The following is a 14,356-nucleotide window of genomic DNA, read 5'->3' on the forward strand; positions in this document are numbered from 1 at the left end:
CCTGTTCTGTATAGCTCAGTGTAGATGTATCAGGGCAGAGGGTTACAGTAGAAGACGAGGCTGGGGATGTAGGTAGAAGGTAGATCATTATGTGGTTTGTGAGCGAGTTTTGAACTTTACACTAATGTCAAGGGGAAATCAGTAGGAATGTGACATGATCTCATTTCTCTTTTAGAAAAGATAGTTTTGGTGGTGCTGTGGAAGGTTAATTAGAAGGGTTGGAAACCAAGCAAGGAAACCAAATAAGGCTCTGGTAATCCAGGCAGGAAAAAGAACCTGAACAAAAACAGTGGTACCAGGAAGGTAGAAGGTATTCAAGGACTAGGTAACTAGGAAGCATTATCAACAGAGCAAATGGATGTAATGGGTGAGAGAGTAAGAGGAGTCTATGGAATATTATTTCTTTAGTTTGTAACTACTTTGGCTCATTTGTCAGTGGAGGATCTGCCCAGAATTAAACACTTCAGAGGTGGAGTTGTTCTTGTTTTGTCACTAAATCTTGTCTGATTCTTGTCACTAATTCTTGTCCATGGGATTTCTCAGGCAAGAATACTGGAGTGGGCTTTATTTCCTTCTCCAGAGGATCTTGCCGACCCAGGAATCAAACCTGTGTCTTCTGCATTGGCAAGCAGATTCTTTACCCCTGAGGTACCAGAGGAAGCCCTGAGAGGCGGAGAGCAGCAGCTTTTTATGGACTTGTTAACAACATACAATGTGGTTTGGATCTAGTCATTTCAAAAGCAAAAGCTATCAAAATAATCAGAGGCTGTTTATTCCAAATGACTAAATTTATGACATGCATAAGGCCAAGCATCTAACCAGCATTTCCACCCATTCGGAAGAGAAAGAGAGTGAAAACAGCACTAAAACAAAGGTTGGAAAGATTTTAATTAACACAAATGGCTGTGCCTAGTCTTTAAATCTATCCAAAGCAAATGGAGTGAAAGCCTTCTAATCCTTCAGCACTTCATCTGGCCTTGACCTTAGAAAAAAGAGCCTCCCTCTTGCATCATCAAACTGACTTCCTTTAGCTCTTTGTTGTTCTGTGTAGGTCTTTGATCCCAGAATTCTCTAAGACAGGGAAAAACAGAAGAAAAAAAAAAGACAGCTAAAACCCCAAGTTTCCTGGTACTCACTTTGCAAATCCCATGCAAATATTAAATTAAAATGTACATTAACAAATACATTCCAAAATTCTATACCTACTGTCTATTCAAGCCTTTAAAATGACTTCCAAAACCAAAGTAATTCTCACCTCATTAGATTCATTTTTGCAGGTAGTTGCTCTGCTCATAGTTGTAGTGTCCACGGTACCTGATGGGGAAAATTAGGAAAATGAGAGCTTTATTTGAGTGAAAAAACCCTAGTTTTATTTTTAGTTGCAAGTCTGTTAGCATTCAGCACAGTATCATATCATTGTAGGACTGACTCTGGTATTGGTGCTGATACGGATTTTTTAATTGATGTTTTAGAAAATAACCTCATCAAGCAATATTTTTAAAGTAGAAGTGGCAAATCTTTTTTTTTTTTTCTCTTGAAAGCTCATGTCCCACAGGGAAAAAAAAATCATTTGAGGATTACATCAAATAAAAACAATTTTATTTTGAGAGCCTAAAAAGGATACTTCCAATACAACATTTTTCTTTAACTTTTTATTTTGTATTGGGGTATAGTCGATTAACAATGCTGTGGTAATTTCAGATGAACAGTGAAGGGACTCACTCTTACATATACATGTATCTATCTCCTCCAACCCCTCCTTTAAATAACAAAATGAGATAACTCACGTAATATCTGTGTACCCTCTGATAACCCAGATACATATTCCTCAAAAATGGCCAACTGTGGACAGCAGAGAACAAACAAAAGATAAAGGTTGGGGTGGGAATGAGAAAGAGGAGGCAGAAAAAAAGACAGGCCCAGACAGAGAAGAAGGACACGGGAGACAATGAAAAGGGGGAAGAGGGACAATTAAAGTGTTAAACAGGCTCTGTGGTGAGTCTGTCCTAGGTGGGGGTTGCCAGACTAAAATACAGGTTACCCAGTTAAATGTGAATTTCAATAAACACCAAATAATTTTTAGTATAAGTATGTCCCATGCAACACTCGGAACATATTTAAATTAAAAGGTATTGTTTATCTGCAGTTTACACTTAACTGGACATCTTCTTTCTATTAGCTAAATATGACAACCCTATTCTAGACAACCTGTTGTTCTCCTGAGTGTGTGATGCAAAAGTTTACAATCTACTGTCATTCATTGAAGAAATAATAATATTAATAACGGTACAGCTTACATTTTTTTCAACCTTCAAAATTTATGTTTAGGAAAGATGACGTCTGTTCTCCCCTGGACTTCTATGGGGTTTTATAAGAAGTGAAAGAATGACCTAGTTTAGAAATTAACTTCATGACCTACTAATACCATGAGCCTAACGCTGACATTGAAAAGGTTCAAGTTGCAGCAAAGCTTTAAAAAAATCTGTGTTTGAGAGCAATGCTATTTATCAAGGACCCAGGTTTGAGGTAGCTGTGGGTTTCCACCCCTGCCTTTTAGAATTTTAGCTTAACACTACTATTTTCCTTTCGCAGCACCTGCGGGAATGTATTTTGGCCATCAGGGAGAGTAATGCTAAAGTGAAGTGAAGGTTAAAGCTGGGGAGAAAGACTTGCTTTCAGAACAGAGGGAGTTATAGAATAAATAAAGTCTCAGGAGTATTCATTTCCCACCGCACTGGGCTTTCATCTGAATTTATAAGAGGAGCAAAATATTCACATACAACCTTCAGCTTCTTAAAAGAGCTCAAGGAAATGTGAAAAGTTGGGGAGGGAACTAGGGGGCGGGGTAGGGGAGGAGGGAAAAGCAAGGGTGTCAGAATCAAGTGTTTCATCCCCAGTTCTGTTATGACGGAAGATAAAGCTCTTTTTTGATCAGCAGCAGGTGTGATGGGAAACTCAGCTGAATTTAAAGATGGTTACATGCCTGAGCTCTCTTAAAACAGGTGACTGCCAAAGGCCAAGAACTGCTCTCTTGACTCTACAGAAACCTGGGCAGAGCTGCCATATACTCTGGGTCAAACTGTCTTTTTACAACTGGTCTGGAAGTAAATCCCTTCAAATGTGACTCGTTTCTGGTGAGACCAAAAGGTAAAACTTCACCCAGGCTATAACATGCTTTTCTCTCCGTAAGACTAGGAGATGCAGTATGCTAAGCAGATGAGACTGACAGTGCTAATGCTGCGACTGGGCCTCAAGGGAATTTGCAAAGAGGGGTTGCTTGAAGTGTAACAAAGTCAGTATTAACAGAGGATTGTATTTTGCCAACCAAGTCGATCACACCACTGTGACGCAGCCAACCAGCACACAGGACAATTGATGTGGGAGGAGGAATTCTTGGCCAGGAGCAGTGGGGGAAAATAAAACCCTCCCTCTGCTTGGAAATGCCTGTAACAGAAGGGCCTGTACCCTGAATTGCTGGAAGGTGTGTCCAAAATTCCATTCCATCCATTCTTTACCACAGGTTTGTGAAATTCAATTCTTTTGAAACTAGAGGAAAAGGAACATTATCCAGGAACCCTTTTAAGTACTTCAACTTCAAGAAAATCACCACCTTGTACAATTGCCTGATTTTTTAAATTCCTTGTCCTAATCACCTGATTTATCTGTGGTAGAAAAGAAAAACAGAATTAGACAGCGATTGTGGAGGAAGTGGACAGTGGCCGTTTTTGGAATGGAGGCTCCTGTAGTTTACGGAGTGGAATGATAGTTACAGATATTGTAGCAGAATACTGAATTTAATATGGTATAATCAAGGCTGCCAGTAATACATCCCAGTGTCATGAAGCATGGTGGGAAACACTAACAGATTTTTTAATATTTTCATTTGATATTGAGGGGTAGTACATTTTGTCTAAGGGCCATGAAAGACCAATGGCTCCCTAAAGTTTCCTGAATTACCACCGTTTATGGGCTAGAGGCCTGGATGTGATTGGTGCCACCTACTGGGATAAATGTAGAATTACAAATCTGTCAACCTCTTGAAACTAGCATTTCTGTTACTGAAAAAAGGAATGTTGTGGGTATGATTCTTTATTGGGAGGATTATACATCAAACAGGTGATTGGCCTGGATCCAAATCATAGACTTTAGAGCTGGAAGAGTCATAAGAAATCATATACTGGAACACTATCAATTACAGAATATTTTAGGAGGTGAGATTTGGATACGGAGTCAGAAACCTGGCTTCTCTGAACCAGCTTCTTGTTCTATAATGCCTACCTCAAAGAGTCATTGTGAGGATTACACAAACTATATGTTTTCAACTTGCTCTGTACTGTGTTATGGTTGTTTTAGATAAAGAAAAACACTGAAACAAAATGACTGGTCCAGGTCATCTCACTGGTTAGCCTAAGTGTAAGGCCTGTAAGTCATGTATCTGAATTCAAATCCAGTGCTTTTACCCATTAAATTACTATTTCCCAAAATCTGATGGTGAGATGATTTTATGAGGCAACTGCAATAATTTAGGAGGTGCTGGAACACATTAAATACTATAAATCATAGTGAGATAACTACCCCCTTTTCGATTCTTTCAAAGTTGAAACCCTGATGGCATCAAGAAGAAAAGTTTCAATTTGGTGGTTTTCTTTAAAACTGTTTACATCTTGCTAATCTCACTTTCTGCTGCTGCTGCTAAATCGCTTCAGTCTTGTCCGACTCTATGTGACCCCATAGACGGCAGCCCACCAGGCTCCGCCGTCCCTGGGATTCTCCAGGCAAGAACACTGGAGTGGGTTGCCATTTCCTTCTCCAATGCATGAAAGGGAAAAGTGAAAGTGAAGTCGCTCAGTCATGTCCGACTCCTAGCGACCCCATAGATTGCAGCCTATGGCTCCTCCATCCATGGGATTTTCCAGGCAAGAGGACTGGAGTGGGGTGCCATTGCCTTCTCCAATCTCACTTCCTAATAAAGATAAAAGAGGCCTTAGGCTTCAGTATCTTGTTAGAATACTAAAATTTTATTTTCTGTATACTTATGATGTTTGGGCTTCCCTGGTGGCTCAGATAGCAAAGCGTCTGCCTGCAGTGCAGGAGACCTGGGTTCGATCCCTGGTCTTGGGAAGATCCCCTGGAGAAGGAAATGGCAACCCACTCCAGTACTCCTGCCTGCAAAATTCCATGGACGGAGGAGCCTGGTAGGCTACAGTCCATGGGTCGCAAAGAGTCGGACACGACTGAGCAATTTCACTTTCACTTATGATGTTTACTTATTGTAGAAAACTATAGGCTTTTTTCATGTAAAACAGCAATACAATTTTATTTTCAAGGAAGGTATTTAAGAAATTGAAGTCAATGTAAACAGAAAAATACTGAATAAACAATAAAAATACTGAATAAACAATACAAATACTGAATAAACAATAAAAAATAGTTCAAGTGACACAGTAGTTGGGAAACACTGAGCACCCACCAAACCACCTCCCTATCGTATCACTGTTGGTAATCATGGTGACGGTAGCTTAGTTCCTAAGTTGAGTCTGACTTTTGCGACCCCATGGATTCTAGTCTGCCAGGCTCCTCTTACCATGGGCTTTCCCAGGTAAGAATACCCTGAATGGGTTGCCATTTCCTTCTCCAGGTTGGTAATTATATCTTAATATAATTACTTTTAAAATCCCTCATTGAAGAAAATTAGTATTTCTTTTGTTTTCTTTTCATTAATTAAATACTAGGCTATAAATAGATCAATATAACTAAAATTTAGGACTTAGATTTCAGATCCACTTGGTCTCAAACAAACTCAAAGATTTTGTATGCGTGTGTTTTAGAAAATAAAACTGGCCTGCAATCAGTATCCAATGCATGTGCAATCCATAAATCAATAACACACAAGAAATGGGTAACACATACCTGGGGCTACATGCACTTGTGGAAATTGAACAGTTTAGTGCCCTATCACTTAGTACTCCAGAAGCTTAAGAGGAGAGAAGAGAAAAGGAGATGTTGATCTCTGGGCTGTTCTAGTTCAGAGTTCAAAGATTCAGGGTTCTGAAATTAAGGGGAAAAAAAATCTTCTGAAGTGATCATGTTGAATGGAACCCTTCACTATTTATTGACTATTGACTTGATTTGAATCCAGAATGAAAGGATTTTTGGCTCCTTACTCTATGGATCCCTTGAGATGACTTTCAGCTAATTTTAAACGAAATAAGACATGGATCTCTCACCCTCGTCACCCTCCCTTCCTCTATCTTTTTAATTCACATTTTAATGACTTTATACTGCTTCTGGTTGTATTCCAGATTCTTATTGGAGAGGAAAACCTCAAGCTTTCTGCTTTCCAATTCTTATCAAAACAAAAGTTAAAAGAAAAATATGGATGGAACATGGGCTGAAGGACAGGTAGATTCCTCCAGTCTCTACATTTTCTAACTTTTAAATATGGATCAATTCAGCTCAACGGAGTGCTATGGACATGGACCAAATCCTCATGAGCTGATCCATCACTGACACAAAAATTCAAATCAATAATCTCTTATCACACTGTGCCAAGGAGTAGATAAGAACCAGTCTTAGAAATCGAGATTCTGAATTTATCTTAGAAATATTGTTGAGGACGTTAGCTAACATGACACACATTAGAGCATCCTCTTCCCATGATGAGGATTGGAGGAGAAGTTTCTCTCATTTCAGTAAAAGTAAAAGCTATATTTTTTCTGAGGGGTTGGTTTATTTTTATTTTTTGGACACCATAAATCCATGTTTCCTTTTCTGGGAAATTCAGAATCGAGTTTGAAGCCTACCTGTACCAACTGTGTATTTCATTACACATTTTCATGTATTTACCTGGCTTCAACTTATTTTTACTTTGCCTTGATTTAGTCATTTATTTAATCTTTGTGCTATAAATGATTTTATAACCTATTCAAGTCATTAGGGAATAAGATTGAGAAGAAATTAGAGACATACACATTAATACTGTTAAAACATTGGCATCCCTTAGCCATGATTTTTTTATTGCATGTCTCTTTTTTAAAAATTACACAGATTCATAGATCCATGAAAATTTAAATGTCCTTTCTTCCTGCCCCTCAGAGACCATTCCTTCATTTATTTTGAAAGATTTTTTTTTAATGTGGACCATTTTTAAGGTCTTTATTGAATTTGTTACAATACTATTTCTGTTTTATGTTTTGGGATTTAACCAAAATCCTTGTGGCCAAATCCTTGGCTTCCCCACTTGGGACTGAATCTGCACAGCCTGCATCAGGACAGCGAAGTCTAAACCCATGGGCTTTCTGGGAAGTCCCATTTCTTCATTTTCTTATGGTAACCTATATGATGTCCTCTAACAATGTCATAAATCCTTTGGGGTGGGGAAATGCTGAAACTCCCAGAGGAATATCTGGAGTGGTGAAACGCACAACCATTGTCCGATGTCTCTGGTCTTCCATTCTGAAGTAGCAGAGCCTATTCCAAAAAGGTTTGTGAGATTAAACTACTCTAATTACTAGGAAAGGAGAGGCGGTGAGGAAGAAACTAATTTTTATCAGGTGTCAACTCTATCTTGTACATATGCTAAGTACACAATGTATGACTTAATCTTTACAAAGGAAAATTTTTTTTCCTCCAGAAGAATCTTTATGTTGATATAAGAGCTTCAGTGTAATAACAATGATGATGATAGTGATAATCTTTATTAAAATACTACTAACTTACTGTGTGCCAGGAATTGTGCTATCACTTTATAAGTAATGGACTCTCCAGTGGAAAACAAAACAAACCTCAAATTATGTACCTATGCTATTGTACTTACCTTGGGATCTGGGAAGATTCAAAACTGCTTGCTTTGGCTGAAAATTCTGCTGTATGTACAGTGATAACTTCAGATCGTTGGCCTTCTGGTAGTTCTTTAAGGCTTCGATTCTCAGCTCAATCACTTTGCCATTAAAGTCATTCTACAAGAGAACATTTTTCAAGACTACTCATATAGAATTGTTCTCTAAATCCACTACTACCTGAATCCTTTTTACTCCTAAGTTTTAAAATGATCCTACCATGCTCAGTCTGTAAAAGTGGGGAGAAAGTATTTGTGATTCTTTTCCCATTTCAAATAGAGCAAAATCAAGATCATAGGGGAAAAGTGCTATACCCAAGGTGGAGCTGGAGGTAGATCTCTCCAGCCATCTTCCCACAAAATATTTCTTTTAGCATGACGGCTGGTAATCCAGATGAGGGGATCAGGTTTAACATTAAGTAACTAAAAGTTTCTATATTGCATAGATGGAACTGTACCCCATGTCCAGCCTGGGAAGACTTTGTACCTGAATGATGTTGGCTTGTTCCTGATACCTGACCCATTCCATTTTCCTCTGTTTCTTTTCCTGGTGGGAGAAAGAGCCTCTGGTGACAAAGTAAATTGAGATCAGAAATCAGTTCTCTCAGTATGCTGCAAAGACTTTATAGCAAAATTATGGTGTCATAGATTCACTAATATATTGGTTTCAACTGCATTAGTCCTCTTAATTGGCCCCACCTGAACAACCTAACTCTCTGAAAGCTGAAAGCTAAATGAATAGAATCATTTTCTATCAATGAGTGGTTGCGAGATGCATGATATCTCTAAATATACATTCAAAAACAAATTAACAAGTATTTTGACATCACATAGCTATTTCAAATTTGTCATTATTGGCATAGCTTTTCCTACTTTGCCCTAGCTATCATAATTTACAAGAAACTTGCAATGTCACTCTGACTCAAATGTAGCATCCCAAGGGACCCAAATCTCCCATAAAATTTTGTATCTGTTCAGGAGCACACCATAGTTTAGGCAGACTATTGCTACATTAAAGATTTCTAATCTCTCAGCTCTAAAAGTCACTACTTCCAGAAAGATCATACTACCTTCCTTATTTCCTTCACTTTCTCTGCACACAATGTCTCCAGTTCATTCTTGGTCCTCCTAGACGATGAGGGGGTTTTGGGAGCCTGGGAGGAAAGAAGAGAGCTAAAGGAATAGGAGGTCCCAGGAAAGAAATGTAATGTCTCAGCTGACAGTAAATCCAATATACCCTTAAGGCCCAGCTCCTACCTGTCTGTCTACCCAAATTAGCCTGGATTGTCAACAGGCTGTTTCCATCTGTGTGGCATCAACAACTCTGAAATTCTAAGTACTATGCTGTCCACTTGCCTTTCCATCCTGTAAGTCTGTTTTGTTCTTTATTTGCAGTACTTTTTCTTCATCACTGAATTCTTCCGTGTTGAATGTCTGTAGAGAGGCATTTTGGCAAACATTTAAATTAGTGGGACTTTGTGAGGGAAGTGGAAAGCCAATATGGGTCAACTGGAAAGCCAGCAAAACTGGTTTATTACTGCCACTTAGCAACCTCTCAGGGTCTGACATGAAAAGGGTACTACCAAAGGAGGTTCAGAATGAAGTGAGCCTTTCTGTCTGGTCTCTTGAGTGTACTTTATGATAATAAAAACTATTAACTGAACCTTTATCATACGTCAATCACTATAGTAAGCTAATCACTCCTTTACTTATTTATGCTACCGCATTACAAACTTTCTCATTTAATCCTAACATGGCTGTTTTTATTTTTGATCTACTTTATAGATCAGAAAACCAAGACTTGGAGAGGTTAAGTCATGTGTTTAGGGTCACTCAAGTAGGGAAGTATGGAGCTGGAACTCGAACCAGATCTCTTGGACTCCTTAAGTCTGTGTTCTTAACCATTAGGCAGATGATCTTGTCTCCCCACTTCTCATTGCCTAAAAATATCAGTAGGGTAAGTCAACCATAAGCTTGGGTATATGGACATCCCTTATACAAAGTCTTTTGGGAGCTCTGGAGAAACTGAATGTTGACAGAGGAAGGGTGCTGGCATATTTCTTGTCACTAGGATTCAAGAACTCAGGAACTAAAATTTCTCATAATTCATAGAACTGGTATGTAGTTCCCAGTAAGCACTAAGAGCAGATCTCAGTACAAGATACAGGCCTTGATAGTATTCCAGTTATGTGTGGAAAGGTGAGATGGAAAAAACTGTCAGAGACACAGTCACACCTCTGTATAGCACAAGACAATCTGCTATTCCGTCTCATAATATATGAAAAAGCTCTTGAATCCCAAAGGCTAAGTGCATGAAGGAATTTCTGTCCTGCTTGGTTTCCCATCAAAAGGCCATAAAATTTTTATATTAAACCGTGCCTTGACTGTTGCAAAGTTGTAGGGGAATTAGAACTAGGTATTTATTCATTCAACTTCCATATATTGATCATCTACTATGTGCCAAGCATTGTGCTACAATGCTAGGGATTCTGAGATGAACAAAGCAATCAAAATAGTGGAGAAGCATGTATTTCAGGGCAGGGCAGGGAGACAAGCAAATAAAATAATAATAACACAAAAAATAATAATGGACTTATAAAAAGTGCTATGGAAGACGTGAACAGAATTGTATAATAGAAAGTAAGGGGTGGGGTGATGCCCTTTTTCAGATGGAGTAAATAAGGAGGGCTTCCCTGAGGAGGTAACGTTTAAGCAGAGACCTGGAGGATGAGAATGAGTCAGCTATAAGAAAACAGCATTACAGCCCAGGGATAAAGCAAAGGCAAAAGTTTTGAGCAAGGAAAGGTCTTGACATGTGGAGGCCAGTGTGGGAGGGGGGCACTTCTCTGAGAGGAGACTGGAAAGGTGGCAAGAGGCAGCCTATGCCATAATAAGGAATAACTGTAAAGGGTTTTCATAAGAAGAGCGACATGACATAATAGTTTTAAAAATAAAGATTAAAGAATGAATTGGAATAAGGCATGTGTGGAAACAGAGACATGAAAAAGTGAGGATGTGGACCAGAAAAAAGGGAATTTTCTCTTTTTCCGAGAGATCCTTAGAGGCACACACACATACCTTGTTCCACAGCATCTCCATTTCCTTCCAAAGCATCTTGTTTTTCCTCTCCTGTTGGAGGGGAAAGTCCAAACAAACAGAAATTTGTTTGTCTTATTAAAGTTGGAAGAAATTACTAATCGGGTGAACAGGGGGCAGCGGCATAATAAACCACAGAGGAAGGCAATAAATGAGCCTCGCCTCAAACCCAGGAACATGAGAGATGAGATTGATGATGATGATAAAAAAATAATAACAACTTGGAATAATAACTTTAATTATGGTAATTGTGGTGTAATAATATAGTAATGAGTTCCTCACTCTTGCACTACTTCACATTTCCTGATCATAGGACAGCTTCTCTGGGACTCAGACCCCTAATTTCTCATTTTTAAGATCCTCTGTTGTTGATTTTTAAAAATCTTAAAGAATCTCTCACACTCTTCCCTTTTACTTTGGTATGTTCTATTTATTTTGAAATGTGAGGGGTTAATGTGCTTCTCATTGGGAAAGACCTGATGCTGGGAGGGATTGGGAGCAGGAGGAGAAGGGGACGACAGAGGGTGCGCATTACCAACTCAATGGACATGAGTTTGGGTAAACTCCAGGAGTTGATGGACAGGGAGGCCTGGCGTGCTGTGATTCATGGAGGTCGCAAAGAGTCGGACACGACTGAGCGACTGAACTGAACTAAACTGAACTGAATGTGCTTCTACTCATTAATCTTTAGATGGAAAGTTTTTCTAAAAGTCAAAGAAATAGAATTTTTACTAGCTAGTCCTTATTCTTCCCAATGTTTCATCTGACTCTCTTTGGTTCAACCAGGACTTCCTAGATCAAGGCCCTATGAGTGCTGGAGCACCAGTGCTCCGGATGAGCTCTCTGTCTGAAGCTGTGGAACTGAGACCATGTTCAGAAGGCCATTCCCTGGAGTGCCCTCCAACCTCTTACCAGGTTCTGCTTCATCTCTTCTGCTTCCTTAACAAGCTCAATGACTGAGGAGTCATCATCCCCCTTCCCTGCCATGATCTGCCTCATGATCTGTAGACTGGAAAGAAGAAAGAGATAGCATAAACAATACTTCCTAAAGAGAAATACTAACATTCCGTGACCAGCCAGAAACTATTCTACCATGAGAGGGAGATGGGGGCTGAAATCATAGGAGCTGTGGAAGTCTTTCTGGACATAAAAGTTCTCCAATCTCATTCCTAATTGACATTTATCTTAGGTATGTGCTCTGGAGTGAATTCTGTGCCCTAAAACACTCAAAAGTTACGTCTCCAAGAGCTAGTGAAACTCCTCTCCACCCTTTTAGACGAGGTTTTGCTTATCGACTTTTGGAGTAGAAAGGGGGCGTTTTTCACCTCTGTGAGGAAGGAGGTTGAGAAACTTGTTGTCTTAAGGATAAATCTCAGAATCATTCCTTGTCCTCTCCCCTGCTTTGCTTCTCTATATAAAAACATTGGAGTTAACTGAGGAACCCACTTATATCCTATGGTAGCCTCTAGAGAATCAAGCCGTCAAAAAGTTTTTGACAAAATCTGAATAAATATCAAGTCTATGACTGTAAGAGAGGATATTCTTCAAAGGCATTAATTAACTTGTGCTTATATTCTTTGTACTTTTCCCTTTTTGTACTTTTCCCTCTCTAATTATAAGTGGAGAAGCAAGCCTTTGTGTTACCTTGCCCTGAGAGGGCTAAGTTTCTGGGTTGTAAGCAGCTGTTGATTGACCACAATTTTCTGCCTGGCTTTTTTTCTCACAGCTTTCTGCCTGAGTTTTGCTTTCCAAAAGTCCAAGCTCCATGAAGTACTTTTGCTAAGGTAGACACATTAAGGTGAGATTCCCTAGGACTAGGAAGGAAAAAGAAAGTTGGTAGATTCCAAGAACAGTGAGTGCCTTAGCAAAGAGTTAAGACCTCGATTGCCTAGTACATTTATTAAGAGTAAGGCCAGACCCTAATCCAGAGGAGTTTGATGCTCAGAAATGATTGCATTTGAAGAGCAGAGTCATGCCTCCTAAGGTGATTCCACAAACATGAATGGGCAGCTGTCTGTGTGACCCTGATACACAGAGGATACTGAAGTGCCTTATCTTTTCTTTGGGAAGAAACGTTGTAACTGTAGCCCTGTGAGATGAGCTGAGTCATATTTAATTCTACCAAAAGAAAAAAGGATTCCTTGCCACTCTGATTTTGTGGTTACTTTCTTATTGATTTACTATAGCTACTAAACCTTTTTAAAAATGTAAATAATCATCACAAAATCCAGTTATCCTCCCTTTCCCCTTCTAGGAAATCCTGAAAAGGGAACACATACCTTCTTTGTTTTTCCTCCAAGTTAGACATCAACTTCTGGAACAACAGGTTGTTCTTGTCTTCTAGAGGTTTTAGTATCTCTAGCAGTTCCTGCTTCCTCAGTTTTAAGTCCTCATTTAACTCCTTCAAGTAGTTGTCATCTAATTTAGAACTTCTGTGGGAAAAGACACTATATTTTCCCTTGTCCTGGACTAATAATAGAGACTGTCTTCTCTCTCCTGGATAGTTACCACTCAGCATCTTTCATCATAGACTTACCTTGCTTTGGAAGATAAGTAAGATTCTGGAGAGTTTGAAGCACTTGTCATCTTGAAGGAAAACTTCTACTCCAAGAATAAAAAAGGTCTTCTTGGAAAGATGTGCCTTCTTGTTCCGTTCATTCAGTTAAGTCATCGTTTTTGTGCTGCTCTTCTTCAAACTCCTGTTGCACTGGACTGATTTTAGCTACAGGTTGAGGTCACAATGGCGCTAAGACCACAGATTAAACAGGCCTTTGACTTCCCTGGTGGCTCAGACGGTAAAGCATCTGCCTACAAAGCGGGAGACCCGGGTTCAATCCCTGGGTCAGGAAGATCTCCCGGAGAAGGAAATGGCAACCCACTCCAGTATTCTTGCCTGGAAAATCCCATGGATGGAGAAGCCTAGTAGGCTACAGTCCATGGGGTTGCAAAGAGTCTAACATGACTGAGCGACTTCACTTCACTTCACTTAAGTAATTTGAACATCAGTGACAGCTTGTTGACTGAAAATACTACTAACGATGTCTGATCAGTTCTTGCCTTAGCTTTAGCCAATGTCAACAGTTTTATTCTGAAGTCTTGGACTAAATAGGACAGTATCATAAAACATCTATATTATGGAATTCCTACTGTGTTAGAGAATGATGGCTTGTCAAAAATAACTCGTCAACACCATCTTCCATGGCAATTGACCTCCAGGGAATAGAGTGCCTGCTATCTGTAGGGCACAGTACTGACTGGATTCTGTGAGTGAGGAAAAGATAAAAGACAAAGCATCTACCTTTGGGAGTCTTCAGAGGAGAAGGGGACATCTCTAGCATACATCTTAAAAAAAATAGAGGCCAAACTGGCAAATGCAAGGTATGGGTACAATACTGAGCAATGTAATACATGAGCCGATTGTCA

The 14,356-nt window shown here is 39.4% G+C and overlaps 1 protein-coding gene across 1 annotated transcript; it reads right to left on the reverse strand.

The window, feature by feature from the left end:
* Positions 1-951: 951 nt before the first annotated feature.
* On the reverse strand, positions 952-13,519 carry CCDC196 (coiled-coil domain containing 196). Its single transcript, XM_040226255.1, has 10 exons — positions 13,470-13,519; positions 13,213-13,365; positions 11,846-11,942; positions 10,916-10,966; positions 9,194-9,271; positions 8,908-8,991; positions 8,325-8,384; positions 7,817-7,958; positions 1,256-1,314; positions 952-1,071 (listed from the first exon to the last, which is right to left on the reverse strand). Exons 1-10 carry the CDS (start codon positions 13,517-13,519, stop codon positions 952-954), a joined length of 894 nt encoding a protein of 297 aa, XP_040082189.1.
* Between the last annotated feature and the right edge of the window lie 837 nt (positions 13,520-14,356).

Source organism: Oryx dammah, unplaced genomic scaffold, assembly GCF_014754425.2.
Source record: "Oryx dammah isolate SB20612 unplaced genomic scaffold, SCBI_Odam_1.1 HiC_scaffold_26, whole genome shotgun sequence".
Taxonomy (NCBI): domain Eukaryota; kingdom Metazoa; phylum Chordata; class Mammalia; order Artiodactyla; family Bovidae; genus Oryx; species Oryx dammah.